Source organism: Leptidea sinapis, chromosome 29 (assembly GCF_905404315.1).
Source record: "Leptidea sinapis chromosome 29, ilLepSina1.1, whole genome shotgun sequence".
Taxonomy (NCBI): Eukaryota; Metazoa; Arthropoda; class Insecta; order Lepidoptera; family Pieridae; genus Leptidea; species Leptidea sinapis.
This window is the reverse complement of record NC_066293.1, coordinates 9,202,919-9,229,658: the sequence shown is the minus strand read 5'-3', so window position 1 is coordinate 9,229,658 and position 26,740 is coordinate 9,202,919. Positions and strand designations below refer to the sequence as shown.

The 26,740-nt window shown below is 34.3% G+C and overlaps 2 protein-coding genes across 3 annotated transcripts in view; one reads left to right on the top strand and one right to left on the bottom strand.

The window, feature by feature from the left end:
- LOC126973322 (programmed cell death protein 4) overlaps window positions 1-11,372 on the top strand; it is a 48,026-nt gene extending 36,654 nt beyond the window's left edge. The window contains exons 7-11 of the mRNA XM_050820538.1: window positions 184-316; window positions 1,928-2,038; window positions 2,848-2,987; window positions 4,847-4,957; window positions 7,054-11,372. Coding sequence (XP_050676495.1) covers window positions 184-316; window positions 1,928-2,038; window positions 2,848-2,987; window positions 4,847-4,919 — 457 coding nt within the window. The 3' untranslated portion in view covers window positions 4,920-4,957; window positions 7,054-11,372. The remainder of the gene's footprint in view (window positions 1-183; window positions 317-1,927; window positions 2,039-2,847; window positions 2,988-4,846; window positions 4,958-7,053) is intronic.
- Window positions 11,373-12,940: 1,568 nt separating this feature from the next.
- LOC126973332 (serine hydrolase-like protein) overlaps window positions 12,941-26,740 on the bottom strand; it is a 275,685-nt gene continuing 261,885 nt past the window's right edge. Inside the window, exons 1-3 of one of the 2 annotated variants that reach the window (XR_007731333.1) lie at window positions 16,532-16,797; window positions 15,314-15,455; window positions 12,941-13,051 (exon numbers count right to left, since the gene is read on the bottom strand). The gene's annotated coding sequence lies outside the window, so the exon portion shown is untranslated. Of the gene's footprint in view, window positions 13,052-15,313; window positions 15,456-16,531; window positions 16,798-26,740 lie in introns of those variants that run through there. The other variant, XM_050820554.1, reaches the window with a different exon arrangement.

Here is a 26,740-nt window from a genome sequence, read left to right as displayed (position 1 = left end):
GAAGTGTCGCCGACAGAAGTTGCTAAGGTTACTAACAGATATATCTGTTGCGCCTATTTTGCGTGTGTGGGTTATAACCCACACACGCAAAACACAGGCGCACAGTCGAGTTGCGGAAATTATGCCGATTATACCATACCACACCAAAACTTTATTTTTATAATATCATCATACTGTTTGCAGGCCAGTGAAGTCCCTGATACGTCAGATACAGCTACTGCTCAAGGAGTACCTGACATCCGGAGATTTGGCTGAAGCCATGAGGTGCATGAAGGAGCTCGAAGTGCCGCACTTCCACCACGAGCTGGTATATGAGGTGAATGACACATCATTTATTTTCATTCAAGCCGGAAGATGTCCACTGCTGGAGAAAGCCCTCCCCCAAAGATCGGTCCTGCCCTCATCAAACCTATTTGGCGATCTTGACCAGATCATCGGTCCATCTTGTCATCCTACCAACATAATGCCTTTCAGTTTGTGGTCGAATGGCTATTATCACTTGAATGTTGTGTCACTTTCAATCAAATACTTGAGGAAGAGGAAAATAGATACACACTTTTTGGTGTATTTGTGTTTACAATAAAGATAGCCCGTGAGTTGAATGCAGAGTTCAGGAATGCGATAGTGCTGTGACCTAATAATTTGACGACCGATATAGCCGAATGGTTAGTGACCCTGACTACTAAGATGTCAGAAGTGAAACCTACATTGTGCATGGACCTCTAAACTGCATATATGAAGCCCTGGTACATGTTGCTTGGATGACACATGACTTTACCATCACCGCTACCATATGCTCTCCTGGAGTCTATGTAGTAATACGTCGAGCGCATGACGTCAGAACATAATAAGGTATACTCGCGACATAGGTACATAAGACAATTTCTCGTTCACCTCTACAGCACGAAAAGTGCACCTACTAACCTAGAGGTCCCGGGTTCGAATCCCGGTAGGTGCAATCATTTATATGATGAATATGGATGTTTGTTTCCGAGTCGTGGATGTTTTTATGTATTTATGTATGTTTAAGTAAGTATATTGTATTAAATATATCGTTGTCTTGTACCCATAGTACAGGCTATGCCTAGTTTGGGACAAGATAATTTGTGTAAGAGTGTGTCAAAAAAAAAAAACTAATAAGAACATAATCATGAGATTGTAACTTATATCGTACTAGTAGACCCAACAGACGTTGTCCTGTCGGAAATTTCGGACACACGTCTTAAATTTGAAAAATCGGTCCAGTCGTTAGGATGAGTCCACTAATATACACATGAGCAGGATAATTATATTATATGGACGGAATTGAGAATCTAAACCAATCTCAAATTCACTGGAACACACAAACAAATCATCAAAATCGGTCCAGCCGTCTAGGAGGAGTTCAGTGACATACACACGCACACAAGAAATATATATATAAAGATAATTACATACTCACTTCCCCTCCCCATCCTTTGTTACACAATGACACACTTCGTCGACCTGCTCCCTCCTCCTTAACATTCCTTGACTTACGGCCGTACCCGATATACTATCAGATTGAGATAAATTACTAACTTGTACTATCAGTAATTAGCTGTCAATAATCTGAAGCTGTCCCAATATACCCGATAAGTCATTCTTATCGCCTTATATTGGGACGCGTGAAATTCAATTTCCATAAAAACTTCTATCGCTGGTAAGCTATATGTCCTCCCATTGACATACAGCGTGTACGGATAAGGTGAGTTACCGTCAATAAGTTTATTGGAACAGAAGAACGATAGTTACGATTTTTATATCAAGTAGGCCATAACCGGAGATAGACTGAATATTGGGAACAGCTGTTAATGTGTTACCTAATAATAGAACTTATTCAATCAAACAGACCAGGTTACAAACTGTAACAATATCTCCAAGTTTTCATTCGTTTCTTCCTTTGCAGACGGTACTCCTAGCACTCGAGGCAATCAACACAGGAGTGGAGGAACAGCTGTCCACATTCCTCGCGGAGCTGAGGCGCTGTGTGCTTCTCACTCCGGATCAGATGGACAGGGTGAGCTCACAAACATGTGTAATGAACACTAAAGTAATAAACCTGGCCTGTTTTTATCGGTTGTCTAACTGCGTGAGGCATCTAGGCGTATAAATTATCTAAGCATCTGTTAAACTATCTGACGTCGTGCTAATTGGTCAGTTTCATCTATCAAAATTAAATTTGTAAGCAAAATTTTCCAAATGCCTCCCCAAAAGATCTCCGTGATGGATGATCGGTCCTGCATTGCCCTCATCCAACCTTACCTCAACTTCCCCTTTACCAGTGGGAGGCTCCTTAACAGAATACCGGCTAGATTATGGGTACCACAAACTCGCTTTTTTACTGCCGTGAAGAGTAATGTGTAAGAATTAATGTGTTACAATCTGAAGGGCGCCGTAGCTAGTGAAATTACTGGACAAATGAGACAATACCTAATCCTGAGTGGCAGTGCATTTAAATAGGCAAGGCGTATCAATTACCATCAGCTGAACATCCTACTCTTCTCATCCATTGTCATAAAAAAGATAAAAAATTAATTTTGTCAATGTATTTACCCATAGTAATTGTTATTTTTGTAAAGCCCATCCCCACATTCGTAATATAATTATTATGCATAAATAATAATGAAAGTATTGTTTATTAATTTGAATACCAAAGCATCAATATTAAAAAAAAGCTGATATAGAAAGATATGTGACCATACCGTCAGTTCACAGAGATTTATAAATTCTATTACTAATTCCTAAACAGATTACTGCAAATTCGTTCTGGAATATGCTGGCATTAGTGCAAATAGATTTGTGATAGAGTTGGACGTGTTGCTCCAGGGTTTCCTTCGGGTGCTTGAAGACATGTCGGACATAGTCCTGGATGTACCGCTCGCATACATAATGTTGGATCGATTCGTCGAACGCTGCCAGCAGAAGTTCCGATTGGGCGACCATGTCCTCAAGAGAATGCCGACACGGTGAGCTATCATTCAGTTTGCTCATTATATTGTACTACACATTATCTCGATAATTATATACTACCCGTTCACATTATCTCTAGTCCTGGCGTCGATGACGTCACATTGCCGCTTTGTTACGCTGTGCAAAAAGTGACACAGAACTTATTCCAGTTATATTATTGGGTTGCCCAATTGCCATATTAAAAGATTATAGTATGAAAATAGCCTGCTTTTCCTTTGCCCGGCTATATTTCTACATTGCCCGATCATATTGTACTATTTCTCTCCATAATATTACAACATTTCCCAGTTATATTATTGGGTTACCTAATTACCATATTACAAGATAATAGTCTGCTTTTACTTTGCCGGCTATATGTCTACATTGCCCAATCAAATTGTACTATTTTTTCGATTATATTACAACATTTCCCAGTTATATTATTGGGTTGCCTAATTACCATATTGCAAGATAATGGTATAAGAATACCCGCTTTTCCTTTGCCCGGCTATATTTCTACATTGCCCGATCATATTGTACTATTTCTCTCGATTATATTACAACATTTCCCAGTTATGTTATTGGGTTGTCTAATTACCATATTACAAGATAATAGTCTGCTTTTACTTTGCCCGGCTATATTTCTATATTGCCCAATCAAATTGTACTATTTTTTCGATTATATTACAACATTTCCCAGTTATATTATTGGGTTGCCTAATTACCATATTGCAAGATAATGGTATAAGAATACCCGCTTTTACTTTGCCCGGCTATATGTCTACATTGACCGATCATATTGTACTATTTTTCTCGATTATATGACAACATTTACGAGTTATATTATTGGGTTGCCTAATTACCATATTGCAAGATAATAGTATAAGAATACCTGCTTTTACTTTGCCGGCTATATGTCTAGATTGACCGATCATATTGTACTATTTTTCTCGATTATATGACAACATTTACGAGTTATATTATTGGGTTGCCTAATTACCATATTACATGATAATAGTCTGCTTTTACTTTGCCCGGTTATATGTCTACATTGCCCGATCATATTGTACTATTATTCATTTCATTCTCGATTAAGTTTGAACACAGCATGCTTTTACTTTACCCAGTAATATTACCGCATTGCCCGATCATATTGATTGTAGTCGTTTGTAACAATAGTATTACAAAATTTCCCAGTAATAATATTGTGTTGACACGATAATTATGGACCCATCTTATATTTTGATCATCTGTTTATTGTACTCACAGCTCTTTTTTAAGTTTTTTGTTACTTACTCAAGTAATTTGAAACGTTTAAGTATTTTTGTCATAAGTAAGCATACTGTCTATTTAAATTATTTTGTTAAATGCTGAAGCTGTAGATATCGGTTTAAAAGAGTTGCAATGCATTTCTTGCTACTACTTCTCATTAACGTTCAACGTTTTCCAAAGTAATGGTAAATGTAGAACAAATGACCCTTACACAAATAATGAATATAAACTCTAAAGGTTGATGCATCTAATACATAATTTATATTTATACAGTTTATTAATTATTAATTTTTATGAAATATTTTTTTATTATTTTAACACGATACTTAAATTGATGCAGCACCTTACAATCTAATTTGTTATGTATATTACAGCCATTTTAAAATACTCTATTGATTGAATAGAGTGGCCATTGAGTTTCTTGTGTATTCTTCTCACGAGCTCTATTTTTTGTGAACATATCTTAGATTCAGTAATTTAAAAGACAAATTTATAGTGACGATTCAAAAGCGCTTAGTTTAAGCCTAATTGAATAATGTTTATTTGAGTTTCATCAGTGTTATTAGTATTAGACAAAAATGAAATTTGATTTCACATGTCACAGGGGCCGTAAGCGTTTCGTGTCAGAAGGAGACGGCGGTATCATCAAGGATCACGCGCTCAAGTTGCGCGAGTAGACGGGCCGCGGAACACGCACAGACAGACAGACGCCACGGTGGGTAATGTGTATATAGTTGTGCACAGGAGTCAACTATAAATCAATTAATTCTTAGATCATTTACGTCAGACACGTCTAGATCATAGGTTCTCAACGTGGGCGATAACGCCCCCTTGTGGGCGTTTGAGACGTAGAAGACCCAGAAAAAATTAGGGGGCATTGACATCTCAATGTGCAGATGGGGCGTGGGTAGATTAAAATATATAGTCTAAAAAGGCAAAAAAATACACGAAAATACTCTAGAAAAAAACATATTCTCAAAGTGGGCAAAATAAGGTTGAGAAACTATGGTCTAGATGGACTGTAACAGCTGTGAAAATGAAAAACAAATTAGACAAATGATTTAAGTTTTCTTTAGTGTTAATTCTGACACGGGAGTCTCGTGCCAGATTTTGACGAGACAACACGTCCTGAGGATGCCTCGTGTAGAGGCGAAACACTTGTCGAATTGTTTAAAAACAAATATTGGCGAAATGAACACTAAAGAAAACTTAAATCATTTGTATAATTATGGATTTCCGCAAAGTAACGCCTACCTCAATAAATTTTCTTAAAACAAATTAGATTATTAGTTAACCTCTAATTTGAGCAATGCACGCATAGTAACACAAAGTGACATATAAATCACGAGTGTAAGTACGTCTTACACTCGTGTCGCTTGTCACGTACACTTGACTAATAAACCTGGTCTGTTTTCGTCGGTTGTCTAGAATCAAGAGGCTCTATCCAGACGTATAAATTATCAATGCAATTATTATTGTTATTTCGTCAATGCTAAATAACACCTTTAATTACGTTGATGTCTAATATTCCACATCCGCGCGTTTAGCAAGAAATTTCTTGTCTCGCACAGCCACATTGTAGAATTATTAATCGGCTGCTGTTTTCCCGAACCGATATGATTAAGGAACCTTCAAAAAATGAGCATTCTGCCATGAAGCAGTAATGTGTAAGCATTATTGTGTTTCGGTATCTAATGAAATTACTGGGCAAATAAGACTTTGCCCAGGCAAATGAGACTTAACATCATAATATGTCTCAAGGTGACGCGCGCAGTTGTAGTGCAGCTCAGAATTTTTGAGGTTTTTCAAGAATCCTGAGCGGCACTGCATTGTAATGGGCAGGGCGTATCAATTACCATCTGCTGAACGTCCCGCTCGTCTTGTCCCTTACTGTCATAATTTTCTTAAAAAAATACTTTTTAATCTATTTAAAACGCATGTAATTGTAACTGTGTATTATTAATTAATTGTATTGTATCGCAAAAGATAAGTTGCGAGCCAAGTGACGTACTATAGACAACCTGTATAGCCGAGTGGTTAGCGATCCTACCTACTAAGCTAGAGGTCCCGGGTTCGAATCCCGGTAGGTGCAAGCATTTATATGATGAATATAGGTGTTTGTTTCCGAGTCATGGTTGTTTAAATGTATTTATGTATGTTTAAGTAAGTATATTGTATTAAATATATCATTGTCTTGTAACCCATAACACCAGGCTTTATATGCTTGGGGCAAGATACGATATTATATTATTATAAACAACTTTAAATAAATATAATAAATCGCCTATTAAAAGTTCGTCAAAAATGTCAATACACGTAATAAATGTTATATATACGTAAACATTAAAAGAAAACATTAAAACATTCATTAAAATTAACACCTTATTTCGTGGCAGTAATGTTTCAAGTCTATTGTATACCTACGTTCATTAGAAGCTAGGACGCGAACACGAGGCAAGAACTTTTTATTTTAGCAATTGAAATAAAATTATTTAGCAAAATGATTAAAAACGTCAAGTTAGTTACTCAATTTAGTTAATTTAAAGGGGCACTTACCTGAAATACAACACTTCTTCATTTTTAAGTTTGGATATGCTGTTATTTGGACAGTTTTTCACTGAACACATTGTCATTGCGTGGCGTTGTATTCAAAGCGCGGTCGAAACACAACTGAACGAAAACCGTTACTAATAGACGCGTAGGCAGAGTTTTGCTTCAGACAATTATTGAGCGTGATTGTGAGTTTAGTTTTTTATCGTACGTCAATGATGCGAGTATATACTTTACTAACGGTTATTTTTTTAATTTCAGCGAACAAATGCCATCGTAAGGGAACGCGCAATTTGAACCGTCTTTCGAAGCGAGAACTGCTTATTGTTTAATTATTTGTTATACTGTTTCGTTATTCCGCAAAGGTACAGGCGTCTTCTTTAACGTATAAAGAATAATGATCTCCTATGAATTTTGTATGTTTAAATAAATATATATAAATTATTAAATGTATGTAAAAACTTACAAATGCATGCGAAACGTTTGTGTTGCTTTTGTTTTCTAATAAGTTTTTATTTGTGGATAAATAATCTGTGGACAGTCGAAGAATTGCGCATTAGTCTGTGGCGTGTTTTGGCGGGAAATCGTTTTTTATCTGTGGCTGTTTGACAGGTTGCTTTCTTTTCATATTAGTGAGGCAATGGAGTCACTTCAGACAGCCACGGAGTTTTTTCATATACTATATTAGATATATATTTAAGTTTTGAATGTAATCAATGGGCGATAGTTATTTTTGCAGTAGCGTTTAGGATTAGGTGTTGAAATTAATGGTGTTCTGTGTCGTGGATAAATGTTTTTTTTTTCTAAATTACTTTAGTGTCTGAGTACAAACGTATTATTTTCGCCATATGAAATTTGAAGTTAATTTTAAATGTTAGATTATAATGAAAAAAATATCAGTCTTTTAGTAATAGTCGGCTTGGAAAAAAATGTATCGCAAATGAGCTCTCATTGATATTTTTAAATAAATAAATGTTGTTAATTACGTTCAAATAGATGAAATTGTGATAAATTTTCGTGTGATAAATATATTGTAAAGTAAAATATCGGAATAGACTGTATTTCCTCTAAAACTTGTAAGTGTTGCACGATAACTGACAAAATTGACAGTTTTTCAAGATGGCGTATTTGTATTGTCCATCCTTGCTAGTTTCTCTAGATCACTCGTGTTCATTGCATGAAATGTTTTCTGTCTTCGAAGAAACTCATTACTCGATATATTTTCTATGATACAAATCATTTTTTCATGTATGAACTATATTATATTAAATATATCGTTTTGCACTTATAATAGTACAGGCTATGCCTAATTTGGGGCAAGACAATTTGTGTTAAAGTGTGCTAATTTTGTTATTTTAAGGTTCGATGATTTTCTTACGTCTCTCTGAAATTTTGGCGCCGTTGCGGACGTCTCGATTTCGTGTGCCTGATAGCGTGTCGACAGATATCTAACTATGCTTTACAAATTATAAAAGTCCTTACAAATAAAATTGGTATATATTTATACCTGAGAATAAACCAAGAAAATGCAAAATATTTACAAATAAACATTTTGCTTATGATTGGTTTATTCGGGCGTATAACGTTTCCCGCGTTTATTTGCAAGGCTGCCCGACATTCGGAATCTTCAGAATTATCGTTGTATTGACAGTGTTGTCAACGATATATTCAACATTTCTCATATTCTTGGTTTATTCTCAGGTATAAGTTTGTGCCAAGTTTATTTGTAAGGCCGTATAATTACTGTAAGTTCACGTTTATCCTCGACACAGAACTTGTGAGACTGAGTGAGAACTAGAGAAGGTCTAAAATATCTCTCTAATAGCAATAATAGTTTGCGGTAAGTTTATAAATTATATTGTACCATTACCAACTGTACAACTCTTTGTAAGTAAATATAATACTGATGTCCTTTTGCCGCCAAAAATCAGATGAAAGGTTCCGTTTGTTTGCCGTGGATCAATAAAAAATACATGTGTGCGATTAACACAATGTCATGGTAGAAGTGAAACCTTCAAAATTTTGGCTTCAAGATAATTAGACGAATGTAAAATTTCGCGATGAGAATAATTATACGTTTTAGTAATGATCATAGTGATCCAAAGTTTGATAATTATTTTACATTTTATTCGTATATATTACATAGATTTATTTAGAAACAGAGATTACATTTTCGATAAATGATACAAGAGAGACTTATGGTATTAAAAGTATGAAATAAATAATTTGGTCGTAATACGGTCAATATATCTTTGGAATACTGCGTCAAATACAGTTTTTGATCTTGTTGTTGATACAGTGCGACTGATGCACATATTCAAATTTAATTTGGCGTCCAAAAATATATCCGATGCAAAATTTACATTAAACCTCTAAACTCATATGAAGTCCTGGTACATGTTGCTAGGATGACACATGATTTCAACCGCTATGAAAGACTACTATCACCGCTGCCATATTTATTTTCTCCTAGTGTTTATGTAGTAATACTTCAAGCGCTTGACGTTAGAATATATTATCTTATACTCGCGCCATACATAAGAATCTCTTCTTCAACTATGATCGCCTGGTACCAAAACATTGTATAGTGCTTCCTATCTGATTCTCTCGCCGGCTGAATATTATACATTTACCTGTTTGTGTCTCTTATCGTCTCGCATTTTCGTTTCATCAAGTTTCAAATCGTAACGATTCTAAAGAAGTTTCACTTCAAAAAAGTTGCGTTATGCAAGCGTTTTATTGTATTTCGGTTTGAAACGCGGCGTATCTAGTGAAATTACTGGGCAAATGAGACTTAATATCTTATGTCTCATATTGACCTTTAGCCCTATTCTCGTAAAACCCGAATAGAATCGCAGCGGCCTTATGTGAAAAATAAAATTTCGTATTCTTGTGGCACTAATTGACGGTTCAGTTCCGATTATCATTAAGTTACTTTCAACAAGATCGAACGTTGATTGTTGGGAGATGATGCATATTTTTGAGGTTTGGTTGAGTCGTAGATAACCCTTTAAATAGTCGTAGAAATATTTTAGATTTGGTTAAACATCATTGGTAACTTCGTGCGAGTCGTTTAAATGTAGGTGACGCGCGGCTCCATTTTCCCGACTTAGTTACGTCTAATAAAAATACTGTCATACCAGATGATTGTACTTTAGAAATACAAACGAAAAATAATCGACAGAGGGCGCTCAGGTAAAATTTGGAGTTTGATATTGTAGTAATAGTGTTTTTAAAAAAATAAAAAGAGTTAAAACTATATGAACAATTATGGTTAAAAAAAAAGTATATCAGATGGCTATAATTTGGTGAAAGTTATTTTAGTTTGCAAAATATAAAAAGCGTTATAACTATGTTATATAAAATGTGTATAAAAGATTATATAAAAAAGTGTGAATTGGTAATTCGCCATTTATTGTTGTTGCCATACTCTCGGTACTGAACACTAATAATAAGTGGCAAGTGACCGTACATTTTATGATGCACTTTCGGAATTAAAACATATTAAATAATTATTATAATTGTTTAAAAATACCTATGTCTATTTATTCCATTTCCTGTGACCAAGTGATAAGAATAAATATTGAATCACTCAAATCTGCTGAAGCAAAAAAGTTACTCAATCTAGAGCGGTCAAAATAAATTGTCCTTATAATGTTTTAGAAATGTAAACTTTTAGCACACTCAGATGTTATATTTACTTAGAAAGAGTTCGTTAGCCGGGCAATGACTATTTTAAAATACACAACACACAGAAATATTGCAATGCATAGTAATAACATAACGTATTATAAATGCAAAGCGTAACTAAACACAGCCTCTGAGACACCAAATTTGAAGCGTAGAACGTACCGGGGTGTTCCATTACAAATCTGTACTTGACTTTTATTTAACTATGCTGTAAATAGCAGTGCATTAACATCTTATAACAAGTTCAAGACTAGATGCGCACTGTCTGCAAGCGTACTGGTGCGTTCCATTGCAAATCGGTACTCACCTTCGTCTCATTACTTGGTGAAATTTATCATCAAATTAGTACTTTTTTTTTAAATATGCTGTAAATTGCAGTGCGTTAATAACATAAAAAGTTATTTGGAAAACCCTTGAATATAGACTAGATATCAAGACAGTTTTGTATGTACTAAGCGTTGACCAACTAATTGTGTTTATTACACGTATGGCATTACTCTAACAGGCAATATTACGATATGGCATTATATTTTTGTTTGTTTGGAAAAAAGAGAAAAACCTCCAAAAAGCAAGGAGTGCAATGCAAATGAAATAAAATGAGAAGAAATACAACTCTAATATTACTAAAAAAAATCCCAGATGAATGGTTAATACTAAAGCGATCAAGAAAACACATAGTATGACTTTTCTTTGGATATTAGGGATATTACTAGGGATGTAATGACTCTAATGATGATATCTGTCAGCGGTTTTTATTTAACCCTCAATTTTTTATGCTGACGGTACTTATTGTATATTTTTGTGTAGTGTGGAACAATAATTATCAACTGGAAGTCATGGACACTGCGTTATTATGCTATGTTTTCAAATTAAATGCATTTAATTTTTAATGTGTTTTATTTTATTTATGACTAGCTGACCCGACAGACGTTGTTCTGTATATAATAAATAAAACAATGTTTTTATATGAATTTGTCAATAATATATCATAACATCAAAAAGTACTTCGTAAAATATGCTCCCTGCTGTAATGAAATTGTTTCACAGCAGAACTGTCAAACCGTGCGTCAATAAATTCTCTCATAGAAATTATGTATGGACACATCAAAGGAAAAACAAATTTGGTTTTATTTAATTTAGCAGCATTTTTCTATTTATTCACCTTTTAAACCTTCCCTGGACTTCCACGAATAATTCAGGACCAAAATTAGCCGTTTTCGAGTTTTAGCGAGACTAACGAACAGAATTCATTTTTATATATATATATAGATTATGATACATAAAAAGTATCCTAAAGATAAAGTTTATTCTGAAGTATTGGTGGGTCAGGCCACATATGGAGTATTGCTGTCATATCTGGTCTGGCGCAACCCAGTAGTAGTTGACATTACCATTTGAGTGCGTGCAACGCAGAGCAGCTCGAATTGTCGGGGACCCAGCGCTGACCCGGCATTGCGAAGACACGTCGCTTCATTGTGTCTTCTACCGTATTATCACGGGGAGTGTTCCAAAGAGTTGTTTCACCTGATCCATGCCACCGAATTCCACCGTCGCATGACACGCCACAAATTAGGATATCATCCCCACCATCTGGATGTGTGACGGTCCTCCACAGTGCGGTTATCAAGGCACTTTATTCCACGTACTACAAAGCTGTGGAACTAGCTTCCTTGTGCAGTGTTTCCTGGACGATGCGACATGGGTACCTTCAAAAAAGCGCGTACACTTAAAGGAAAACGCTCCTGTGATTCGTCTGGTGTTGCAGCCATCACAAACAAGGCACGGTTTCCACCAAAGAAGAGGAGATAAATTTTAATAACCAATCAGATTTCGTTATCTCCACTTCTCTTGGCTTAGCTTCGGTGGAAATGGATCAAGCGGAGAGGAGAGGGTGTCTCATTTTCCTATAGCATTTTGTGCTGCGTCAATTGAATTAGCACCGCGGCGGAGCGGAGATGCGTATAGCCTGCCACTCACGCGCCCTATTCCTCGCGCCTCGCACACCCGAAAGCATTGTTATAAGAAGATTCTGTTCTGTGAGCTGTCATATCTCTCCAGTTTGATGGAAATAACCTGACAACGTCGCGGCCTATCTCTCCTCTGCGCTTTGGTGGATACCAGGCCTAACACCCGTTCACGAGGATGTGGACCGGACCAGCCATCGCTTTTGACAACCACATAATAAGGTCTTCAAGGAAGGACGCCAAGAAAATGATACTTATGAATCTCATGCTTCCCTTTTTACATTTACAAAGGTTGAGCTTTAATGAGAAGAAGTGGTAAGAAACTCATTGCGACAATCTAAATCAACATTTGTAGCTTTTTTATTTTGAGTTTGTTTGTATTTTGATTACAATATAATAATATGTATAGGCACGCAACAAAAATACTCAAACGTCAAATACTTAAAAGTAATGCCTTACGTAAGACAAGTATTATAAGAAAAAAAAAACTGAAATATTGCATATTATTTATTAATACATTTATTGCTTCAATATGTGCTTTTTAATATACTTATTATAAATAATTCATAATATCATTTCAATTAACTTATTATTATTCAGATTCCCTGAAATGGAAAATCAAATTCAATACACATGTCTTCAAAATCATTGTAGTTAGATAACACAAGACAAAATTTTGAATTTCAGTTAGCTTCCCTTGCACATTGCATTTTGCACATTTGACGACCTGTATAGCCGAGTGGTTAGCGATCCTACCTACTAAGCTAGAGGTCCCGGGTTCGAATCCCGGTAGGTGCAAGCATTTATATGATGAATATGGATGTTTGTTTCCGAGTCATGGATGTTTAAATGTATTTATGTATGTTTATATGAATTTATGTATGTTTAAGTAAGTATATTGTATTAAATATATCATTGTCTTGTAACCCATAACACAGGCTATAGATGCTTAACTTGGGGCAAGATAATTTGTGTAAAAAGTGTGTCAATATTATTATTATTATTATTGCAAGGAGGAAGGGTTCAGACCCTTAGGTCTGAAGCATTATCTTTGGATTGGGTGGTAGTTTTTGACTTTCAATAAGTGATGTCATATCCTATTTTGAATTTAAGTACATTACAAGTTATTGCTTACTAACAACACACAAAACAGACTTTTTAGAAATGTCTTCCAAAATTATGTTTTTGTTTTCCAAATAATTGTTAAAACTTGAAAATATTGCTATTTTCATTTGTATGGTTTTATGAAACCATGATGCAAGTAAGACTTTCACCAAATAACATATGAATGTTAGCATAATAATCGAAAGTAAATACTAAATAGTGATTTTCATTATTATAACACTAGAAATAAGGTATTGCTTGTAACTAATTCTAGTAGGCTTCATAAGATACATAATAGCTTTAAGGGTAAATGTATACACTTCTATAATAAAGTCCCACCCACTGTTCAGGCATTATCTATAAATAAATTTAAATGTTTTATAAAAAAATGGCTCTGTCATAAATCCTATTACTCCACTGCTGAATATCTAAATGATCGGACAGCCTGGGACTAGATTGTGACTATTTTGTAGCGATAGAAATGACTGTACAATATTTTTTTTTTATTGAAAAGAGCGCAAAACATATGCTGGGAGAGTTTCTTGCGCCGCTGTTTCTCTCTCAGAGCGCCATTTGTTCCCAAAGCGGTAGTAGTATCTATTAGTTATTAGAAATGACATACAAAAGAATTCTAAAGGAATCGATTTTGAGAAAATAAATGCCTTTTATGCCTTTAAAGAATAAAATATCCATGGCAGGCTATAATGTGACATGTAATAAGATTTTCACTTTAATTATTGAATGATAAAGATAGTTTACATTAATGTTTCTAAATTTATTGTTAATGAATATTGTTATACTCATTTGAATGCTATTGTAACTTTAGTGTGTTATCCTTACTTGCACTAATTAACTTATAAAGTTTTACAATGAATAAAGATTTACCCTCTTATTCATAATGGTCCGCTAACTTTAAACAGCCACTTAGGAGTGTTTTTTCTCATTCTGACTTAGGTCAATAGAAGAAGACAGAGTGAGAATTAGCATTGCTTTAAATTAGCAGACTATTATGAATAAGGGGGTTATTATATAGATCCTCACACTACTGTTTATGGGTAGATGGCCTTATAGGAGGTTAGAATAGTATATTATACTTGTCACAATCGTTATGACTAATAAAATAATCAAAAATATTTACTAGGTAATTACTAAGTCTATTTAAGTTACGGCCAGTTCAATTGGCGTTGCATAGAGACATGGCTTCATAGTTTAAATTCCAACTTCACACGACATGTCACAAATTCGGATATCATCCCCACCATGTGGATGTGAGGAGTTTCTCTACAATGAAGATATATTTTTTTTATGAAAATAAGGGACAATACGAGCAGGACGTTCAGCTGATGGTAATTGATACGCCCTGCCCATTACAATGCAGTGGCGCTCAGGATTTTTGAAAAACCCCAAAAATTATGAGCGGCAATACAACTGTGTTCGTCACCTTGAGACATAAGGTGTTAAATCTCATTTGCCCAGTTATTTCACTAGCTACGGTGCCCTTCAGACCGAAACACAGTAATGCTAACACATTACTGCTTCACGGCAGAAATATGACATAGTTATCTTCAAAAAACCGCGTGAAGAAAGGTGTTCTATAAGGCCAGCAACGCTTATGTGATTCCTCTGATCTTGCAAGAGAATGTGGAGATCAGTGATCACTTAACATCCGGTGAACTATATGTTCGTTTGTACTCATCCAAAATGAAAAAAGAGTAATAAAGCGTCAGGACAAAAGTTTGAACAAGATCATAAAAAATACGAACATTACTCTCTATTTCTTCGTCGTCCATGAGTGTTATATTGTTCTGGAACATTCCGAGTTTTATATAATGTAATAACACCATAGATAACAGCTGCAATGGCCGCAAATCCAAGGACAAGTCCCTCAATAGCAGACCCCATAATCTGAAAAAATAAAATTGCATGTGTTGAAAGTACACATGTCAGAAGTGAAACCTACATTGTGCATGGACCTCTAAACTGCATATATGAAGCCCTGGTACATGTTGCTTGGATGACGCATGACTTTACTATCACCGCTACCATATGCTCTCCTGGAGTCTGTAGTAATACGTCGAGCGCATGACCTCAGAACATAATAAGGTATACTCGCGACATAGGTACATAAGACAATTTCTTTTTCACCTCTACAGCACGAAAAGGGCACCTACTAAGCTAGAGGTCCCGGGTTCGAATCCCGGTAGGTGCAAGCATTTATATGATGAATATGGATGTTTGTTTCCGGGTCATGGATGTACGTACATAAATACATGTAGTATTTATGTACGTTTAAGTAAGTATATTATATTAAATATATCGTTGTCTTGCAACCCATAACACAGGCTATATGTTTAATTTGGGCCAAGATAATTTGTGTAAGAAGTGTGTCAATATTATTATTATTATCTAACCTTTGACGGGGCTATGCTTATATGTGGCAATTTCGCGACCATAGACAGAATAAACTAAATATTGGTTAATATTCCAAAAACGAGCTAATGCCAAGCTTGGCATTGACTGTATACGACTTGTCAAACAAAATCGGTTACAGTAAAAGTAGATTCGTTTCCCTTTTCTTCATCTTCGTTAGAAATGTTCTCTCTCCGTTCCCATGCCCTTGTTTGACTAGGTATACGCTAGTATATTGTCTATGAGTAGAACTACTTAACCGTACCTGTTCATAAAAAATATATTTATAAAAATACATAATTCACCTAAAATCTAGATCAATTCCATATTATGTAGTTAATAAGTAGCTGACAGGCGTGTGCTGGCGTATGCACTGGTAGGTACCTACTTGTCTAAACTCGACATACATACCTACACAATACTTAACAACAGCTTAAAATTATATTATACATTACACACAATATCTGCATAAATTCAATTGAAAATATTAACGTTATAAATCGTATTAAAACATAGAACTATATATAAAACTTTTTCTATAAATTCTAAATATAAATCCAACAAATACTCACTTGAGAACTTCGTAATGAGATCTTTCAATTCTTTTATTGAAACAAACTTATGTAGTTTAAGTTATGTACTTTAATCAGCACGGTAACGATACAAACGTCCGTCAGTATTAGGTCATGAACCAAAGAGAATTTAAGCACTACGTTCTTAATGAACTTTCATTTTTTTGAAACTTTTATTCTAAATTGCTACATTTAGTAAATTCAGTAATTTCCCGTCCATAAATACTAGGTATCTAATACGACCTCGAGTACGGAGTACCTCTGACAAAAATTTGAGGCCACAGATAAAAGATTTTTTAATAAATTGGTTCACACTTCACGGCCCTCTAGTCAAGCCATGTTGGTTAGAGTTTTAGGCTGAGATACGTGTTTAGATTTGCTCAGACTTAACTCACTTAGCTGAGTTCAAGCTTAGAAGCTTAGGATAATCTTTGATTTCGATTTTATAGTCATTTGACAGCTGAAATTATGAAAATTTATTGAAGTAGGCGTTACTTGGTGGAAATCCATAATTATCTAAATGATTTGAGATTTATTTAGTGTGAATTCCACCAATTCTTTAAAAAAATTGACACGTGTTTCGCCTCTACAGGAGGCGTCTTCAGGACGTGTTGACTCGTCAAAAGTCTTGAGTCTCGTGCCAGATTTTGGCAAGTCAACAGCGAAGCGTCGCCACGGCCTGTATCGCCACGCCAACAATCAGGTTTACCCTCCGCCTATAGATGTTTTACAACAATAAATATTAAATTTAGGAATAATTATGAGATGCATAAATATACTTTATAAATTCCTTTAAATCATATATTATATATAGCTGACGCTGACGATATAACCTCATCTTTTGACCAGCGTTGGAATTTTCTCTAACTAGATTTTAAAAAATCCTAAATTTATTATTTTTACAAGTGAGACCTTATATATTTTACAAAGAATGATAATATAATGTTACATTGATATTATTCAGTTTCTCGTTCTTTTTTATTTATTGATGAAAGAGTAAAATGGTCCCGGTTCTCCACCCTGTTTTTAATTAATTGATAATTACTCATTTTATATTCATTATAATTTTTTTAAATACCAGTTTCACTTTTAAAAATGTTTATTTTTATTTTATTATTTATATTAAAATTGAATGTTAGATTGTATACTATATTTTTCCTTGCTTACCTTAAGTTGTAAACAAATATGGCGTACAGAGAACCAGCTCGTATCAAGAGATAATTCATAGAGATGGGGATCATCGAACGAATGAAAGACTGAACTTATTATTATTATTATTATTTGGAGAGGGTGGCTATCTAACATAGATTGTATACTATATTTTTCCTTGCTTACCTTAAGTTGTAAACAAATATGGCGTACAGAGAACCAGCTCGTATCAAGAGATAATTCATAGAGATGGGGATCATCGAACGAATGAAAGACTGAACTTATTATTATTATTATTTGGAGAGGGTGGCTATATGCCTAGTCCTGATTGGGTCCTAGTAAAACTGCGTCCAGAATTGAACTATTGTGTTCGCCACTCATACTTATAGTTCGTCGTCAAGCCCTGCCGCGTTTGTGAACCGCAGTATCTTCTTGACGCGAGTATTGCAAACAGCATCTGGGTGTAGGGTATAATCGCCAAGGATGGTGTTACGCTTATGCATTAGTGGGCCGCAATTGCAGAGCCTCGAGGCAAATACTGCAAGTTCTTTCGTTTTTTATTCGGACCACACAGAGGTGCTTATTTAAGCGACAGTGCCCAGTTATCATCCTGGTGAGTATGTATCGGTTTTTCCTGCTTAATGATAAGGCTTCATTCGCATTTCTGTTATTGAAAGCCTTTATCAGTGCTTTGGAATGGTTTAAACCTGTTGAGCTGCTCCAGCGTTTAAGTGCCTCTAGGCTCTAGTTGACATTGGTTCTTCAGGGTGTGACGAATGGCGCTCTTAGCTGGTCCACAAATAGGTTCCGGACCTTATTGGATTGCTTTAGCTTCAGCTCTTGCAAGCTCATCTGCCATTTCATTGCCTATGATTCCGGCATGCCCTGGGACCCATCTGAGAATCGCTATGTTTTAGGCCTAATGTGTTTAGGCAGTCAGTGCAGTTTTTGACTAATTTTGATGCACACAAGTCTGCATCTAAAGCCAACAGTGCAGCCTGACTGTCAGAGTGAATGTATATGTTTTGGTTGAAGTAGCCTTTTAGGATATTGATATCCGCGCATTCAAAAATGGCGTAAACCTCAGCTTGAAATATGGAGGCAAATCACCCCAGGTTTATGCTGGATTTAAACCTGGGGCGTTCCCCAGAGACTCCACAGCCAACTTCATTTTCCATTTTGGACCCATTGGTAAACCATAAGAGGCTCCCGTCCTTCCACGAGACTTTGTTGTTCATCCAGTCGTCACTAGAATGTAGTTCCACAATATATGTTTGACAGTTGTCAATTGTGGAGTCATTTGATCGAGTGTCATGCCTAGTATGTAGTCTTGCAAAACTGAGTCTTCTAGAGTCCTAAGTGTTTGCGACGTCCAGTTACATGACCCCCTTTGGGCGATTGCCCTTAGCATGCTCGCCTTCGCCCCTTGCCGATTAAACAGTAGAAGAGGCGGTAGGTTAAGCATAGCCTCAATGGCCGCACCTGGAGTGGACGTCATGGCTCCGGTTACACATACAGGCAAGTCTCTGCAGGCTGTTTAGCCTGTCTGCAGTTGTTTTCTGGTTGGCTTTGTTTCACCATACAATGGAGGCATAGGTGGTTGTAGGCCTCACAACTACTGTGAAAAGCCATAGTAGGAGCTTTCGGCGTGCTCCCCAGTGTCTCCCTACCAGACGTCGACATATACCCAAGGCTGTTTTAGCCTTTTTTACTGTTTTGTCGATGTTTGAATTCCATGTGAGTTTCTGGTCGAACATGACTCCCAGAGACACTTCAGTTTACTGAGTGCTATTTTCCTGGTGAACGGCAAAATTACAGTCTTTCCTGCATTAAAACGACTGAACTTAATGGTTTTTATGCGGTGAATGAAAAGTATTGGGTAGAAGGGTAGAAATAATACGACAAGTTATTTTATTAATTTTATTATTCGGATTCCGACATTAACATAACTATACCTATCTTATAATATTATTATAAACCTAAAACATAAAAGCAAATAATTAATCGGGAGATTTCCGTTAGGAGCCTCTAAAAGCCACCTTTAATGTAATGAATTCCTCTGGATGGCTCACTACAAAACCCTGTGCAGAGCAAATCAGTGAATTCCGTCCGCTATGTAATTAAATGTAAGACTAAACAATTATATCTATAAGAATATGCCTAGTCTTATGATATTATTTTAAAATAAAAAACAAATAAGCGATCGGGTGATTTCCGTCAGGAGTGAAGTTCGTTATTGCAATTTAATAAACTATTTAGTAAGACACGAAATAGTAGTAATTACAATATCAAAATAAATCAAAAAATACGTGCAAGCTTATCAAAACTATTTAACTCGTACTAAATTTGAGAATTGATAGGTTTGAAGTCAGTGCCAAGTCCTAAACAAAATAAAAGTTCAGTTTCCATTCTCGACAATTCATTCTATGTTATATTATGTTATGTTATCTGTGAAAGTTTACTCTGTCATTTTTTCAATTTTAGCAAAAATAATTTATAAATAATTTAAAACGTTGATTAATAGCTTTTATTAGTGTAATTCATTGTGTGTGTGTTCCTGAAAAGCCAAAACGTCATAATTGATTTATGACAAATCCAGTAATAATTAAACACACACTTGGTAAAACAAAAAAATATTACTAAGCAATTTGAAACATTAACTTAAACGTTTTAACTGTAAAGGTTTAAAAAAAGTCTGCCCTCAAGTCGCGCATACATAAGTTTTAGATTAAAAAATTAAAAAAAGCAACCGACTTCTAAAATATATTCCAAAACAATATACTTAATATATACTAACTTATATGCTTAAAAACTAATTGCGTATTCATTTACAACTTAATAATCAATTTATTATTAGGGTTCTCCTAAATAAAATGGAAGTAAAAATATAAGGCTACCTAAAACTCAATCAAATTATTACAATATAAGGTAGTTAGAATTTTTTTTAGTAATCGGTATCCTCCTGCCGCGGCCCCGCTCTCACAGTCTCCCCTCGTCTATGTATGTAGTTACAAGCCTACCTTGGCTGGCACCGACTCCAAAAATAACAATAATTGTAACCATTTTTACTGTCGTAATAATTTGATTGACTTTTAGGTACTTAGTCTCATATTTTTCATTTCTTTTTACTTAGGAGAACTCTAAAAATAAGTTGATTATTAAGTTGTGAAGGAGTAGAGAAGGATATTTTGTAATTTTTAGTGCATTTTTATAAAACCTCAATGAATGAAGCCGTACATAAATATTACACTTTTTTACTTTTTCATTTGAACATCCATTGGGATCACAAAAACTGACTTATCCGATGCAAAGTGGTTGTTCATTTACATTTTGGAAAAACACATGACTTACTGGACGTATTGAGATTAGATATTTCAAACAAGGTTTGCGTTATTTCTACCGTATCGGACAAGTGAACCGTAGCGGTGCGTGCAACGTACTGTGACAGTGTTGACTTACGACGTCACACGTAGCGCGGCATGCGCCTATTTCTACAATTCCATATCTTGGAAACTAATTGAAATATCGAAATAAGTTTTACATGCATATTTTTATTTCCTATAGAATTTACGAAAAGCTAAAAAGTATATTGAGTGAAAATTCTTCAATACGTCTTCAACTTTTTAGTCCTTACGCTCCGTCTCTCTAAGTCTCTATATTATAGTTCAGGTAATATATGTCGGCGTTACGCCAGGGTTTCCTTGAATTGTCCATCATGAAGAAATACAACACTAAGAATTTCTCGGCTTATTGAAGCACAACTGCTAGTATAGATATGAACCGTCTTTACATAACAACCGCTTTTATAGCTTCCGTACAATAGATGAAACAAAGCTTCCGTACAATAGATGAAACAGAGTAGATATAACTTCTTTTAAAACACAAATACAATTAGGTATTGTAAAATAATTCCTAAATACAGCTCAATAAATGTATTAGTGAATTTATATAACTTCAAATGATTTATATAATAGTTTGTTTATTTAATTTGAACAAACATTACGAAGTAAGAAGATGGCGCTGCAAGCAAGTTTCGAAATACAATTAAGAAAGACTTAATGCATAAAATAATAAAGTTTGATACAGAATAACGGTATTAATTCTAATTCAAATTAATTTGAACATATTCACATTCAATTAAGTATTTTAACATTAAATAAAACATGAAACATCTTCAAATAATTCAAACAGTCAAAACAGTGTCTATTAAATTAGTTAGACCTTAATAAATAACAGTTTTATGTTTACAAATAGCTATTTGTATTTAAACCTTATATATTTCAGATATATCAATAATAATATATTAATTTTAACGATAAACTAAAACATAAATATCAATAGTTGCAAACAATTGACGGTAGGTGGCAATTTGCGCCCATATATACCTACCATAGTTTTTTTTTGGTTCTGTTCGTCTATCTGGACAGGCAATGGGGTCAAAAGCCCATACAGCCAAGTCTTCATTTTTATTTTTCTATTCTTCACGTTACACAGCTTGTTCAAAGTCAAGCTAGGTATTTATATAATCTTCATCTTCAAACATAAATAGTACAATTTCCCATAAAAGTAGTATTTCGTGTTCTTCATGTTTCATTTTCTTCATATATATATAGGTTCGCATGAAAGGCCGAAACCAAGTCTTTTATTGATAATATTCTAGTTCCAATTAAGATCAAGCTTAGCCCCTTATTTTTAATAATAAACTTTTATGATATAATACTAAAATATAAATCTCATATACGTTATAAGAAATATATTATACATGAATTATAAATAATAATGATGAATATTAGTTGAATATAATTATAAGATAATATGAAACTAATTTAAGGTATAACTACAAATATAATATTTACATTTATACATTATAATTTACATTAAAGTTAAAGTCCAAAAATAATTTATGGACGAATATGTTTTAAGTCTGTGTAAGGGATTGTGTCAAAAGCCAAGACGTATTTTCAAATTTCGCCTACCGTTAAAATTATAAATTTGTAAAGCGGCACTAAACAGTCATAAGTTTTCAATAACTGCTGAAGTGAGCGCGGAATGTCTTCAGCATTCTTATAAATAACCAAGAAGCAGTCTATCAATGTAAATCTTTGAAGATTATATTGGGGACAGTCAAAAAAAATGTGATCAAGAGTTTGGATGGATAAATTACAGAATTGACAAGTTGGAGAATCTAAAACACCGATCCTAAATAAATGAGCACCACTACGAAAATGTCCCAAACGTAACCAACAAATTGTGGTGTAAAATTTTCTGTGTAAGTATTTTTTCTTTTTAACAAACCGGGGAGGAGAGCTTTCGTTTTTAATGTCGGCTAACCATTTGCCCTTTGTTTGAACAACTTGTTGCCAATAATTCTGAAAGTCTTGCAAGAATGTACCTTTAAAATGAGACAGTGCATCTGTGTGTGGTATGGGAATGTTAAAAGCAGTATGTATCTGATTACTATTCACAATAGATTTAGCAAGATAATCAGCTTGTTCATTTCCTTCCACGCCTATGTGTGAAGGAGTCCAATAAAACAATATCTTTTGTTAGGGATATTTGTCTCTAATATTGTAAATGATGAAATTAGTTGTAACATTACATTTAGGATATTGTAAAGCTTTTAAAACACTCATGCTATCTGTTATAACGATCCAATTATTATATGACTGTTCTCCAATATATTCTAGAGCAGCATATATGGCAGCACATTCTGCTGTGTATATACTAGCGAAGGTATTTAACCTATGACCATACCCACTCCGCAGTTGTATGTCATAAACTGCCATAGAGACAGCAGTATTACTTTTAGATCCATCAGTATAAAGTTGGTTATAATTTTGCCACTCTGACAGCATACTATATACATCTTCCTTATATTTGAATGATTCATTAATAATTATTTTAATAGGTGTATATTTTGAATTATAAGAATTTAAATAACATGGCCAAAGAATACTAGAAAATAGATTATGATCACAAGAAAAATGTAACAAAACAGAGATGCCTTCTACTTGATAGTAGGAATTATTGTCAGTTCGGTTAATATAGTCCTGTATCTTTAATAGGAGTGGATGATTATTAATAGAAGTTAATTTGAGAAAGAATTTTGTTTGTAGATATTTGAATCTAAGAGCTAGTGGGGGAATATTACATTCTACTTGTAATGATATAATAGGAGTAGACCTAAAAGCGCCTGTTATGATCCTTAAGCATTTATTTTGTATTTTTTCTAATTTATTCACTAATGTAATTACTCCACCATAGCAAAAGAAGGCATACTCAAAATGGCTACGGACTAATGACTTATACAGTGTTAGCAAGATGCGTGGGTCTGCACCCCAATATGTACCAGCTAATGATTTCAGAATATTGCAGGCCTTTAATGCTCGATTTTATAATATTTCTAAAATTACTTAAAAACGTAACCCCTAAAAACTTTATTGAATTATCTATTGAAATTTCCTGAGTACCATAATATATTTTTGCATCTCTTATTCTTATAGAATGCTTTGAAAATATTACTACTTTGCTTTTGTCAATACAGTATGTATTGACCTTGACCTCAAGACTAAGATATTGAAAATAAAGCTCCAATATTTTGAGTGCTACATTAAGATCTAACACAACATTTGATACATTAAGTCCTAAACTATACACTACTAGATCATCAGCAAATTGGAGGTTAGAAACTCTATTACCCAAAACAATATTTATTTATTTATGTAGATTATAAAGAGCAATGGACTCAAAATTCCACCCTGTGATACGCCTCTATATGAATATCGAGGACCTATTAATTGGTTATTGACTCTAACATAAAGTTTACGACCATGCAAGAAATTGAATATCCAACTAACTATTTTTTCAGGGACATTTAAGGATAGAAGAATGGATGATAATTGTTCTAAATCAACATTATTAAATGCTCCTACAACATCCAAAAAAACACCAGCCAATATCTTATTGTCAATCTGGGCACTGTGAGAGTATACGGCATTTATGGCTTTGACAAGAAATAAATGCCGTATACTCTCACAAGCAGAACGACCACATCGAAATCCAAATTGATTATTAGGTAAGAGGTTGTTACTTTCAATATAAAATATTAATCTCTGTTTTATTAATTGTTCAAAAATTTTACCAACACACGAGCTTAGTGTGATAGGACGATATGAATCAGCTGAAATAGAATCTTTCCCATGCTTTAAAATTGGAATTAGACAGTCTGTTTTCCATTCTTCTGGAATAGTGGAGTTCTTCCATAGGAGATTTAATATTTTTAGAAACTTATTTAAGTTAGAAGAGTTTAGGAGTTTAAAAATTTTATAGGAGAGCCAATCCAAACCGCATGCAGAGTCCTTTCTTGATGATAGACCAGCTTTTAATTCTTCAATAGTAAAAGGGGCAATCATAAAAGAGTTGGTGCTATTTAAAGGATGGTTATTGTGAATAATTGTCAAATTTGGTACTGTATCTGGAGTATATTTGTGTAAAAAGTTGGATATCCAACTATTGCTAGAGAAACAATTATTATTAGAATACTAGTTGACCCGGCAAACGTTGTTTTGCCATATAAAGTATAATTCACGCGATAGTTTTATAAGTAATAATTTATAGCCTGTACATCATTTTGTTCTATTGTCAATACTTTTGGCAGCGCACGCAAAAATAGGTTTTCGATTTTACACCTTGTGTTGCAATCTTCTACCACTTTAGTACATTGCCCATTCCACCAGGGAAGTTGTCGCTTTCTTTTAGGTAGATTAGTAATATTGTTACAGTGGTAGTTGGTTTTAGGTACTGAATTTTCTACCGCTCTAAGAATTATGGAACAGAAGTTATTGTAAGACTTCTGTAGATTACAATTATTTATATCAAATTGTTTTAACAAGTCATTTGCTAAGTTCTCATATTGGTCCCAATTTACTATTTTTAGATTACTGTGTGGAGGAATGTTGGATGGAATTGAAGAAGATTCAGTTTCCGACACTACCATGGAAAATTTTGTGATTGTGATAGCTACCCAAAGAGTCCTGATGAACTTGCCATTCACAGCACAGGAATAATGAAGATGATACTATTGTTAGATCTAGTCCTTTTGGTCTCCAAGAATTAGTACCCACTGTAGTTGGTTGATCATTATTTAAGAGCATTAAGTCATTATCGTCCATTACATCCATGATGTCTATCTACCTCTAGAATTGGTTCTATTACAACCCCAAATGGTATGGTGAGCATTAAAATCACCAGCAATTATTAGTGGTTTTGGAATACTATGCAACAGTCTATTAAATTTAGATTTGTCAAAGTTAGGTACACTGTTGCCAGGACTATAAAAGCTTACAATTGAGATGTCTTTTTGTTTGTATTTAATTTTGATTGCTACATTTTGCAAGGAGTTATCAGAAAATGTTTCTAACTTTTGAAAATAAATGCCATTTCTAACAAAAATTGCTACACCATTGTGATCATTACCACAATCATTTCTTAGTATTGTATAATCTCTGATAGAAAACTGTATATTTGGTTTAAGCCAAGTTTCTGATATAAGTGCTATGTGTATGCCCTGCTCATAAAGTAGGTTTTGAAGCTCAAGTCTGTTACTCAACAGACTTTGAGCATTCCACTGTACTATGCTAAGTTTGTGACAGTTGAATGTGACGTTTTATTTTTAATTTGTATGGTATCTTTAATAGCTGAACTAATTGCGTGTGAGCTAATGCTTTGATTCTGTGTTTTATTTAGTGTAATGACTTTTATTATTGATTCTGTGATTAGGTCCATTGCTGCTGGATTGGATAAAATTAAATTAATTATGTCTTGTGTGTTCTCTGTGTTATTGAGTGATGGAAAGTTTGTTGGATGTTTAAATAAATCTGATAATGGCGTTTTACTTTTATTTTTACTATCCAATATCTTTTTTTGTTTTATAGGGCATTGACCTGATACTGCAAGATGGTTACCTTTACAGTGCACAAATACTGCTTTGTCAATAGGTATAGTACATTCTTTATATGAATGATTTTCAGTGCAGGTTGAGCAACGCTGAGCATTCTTACA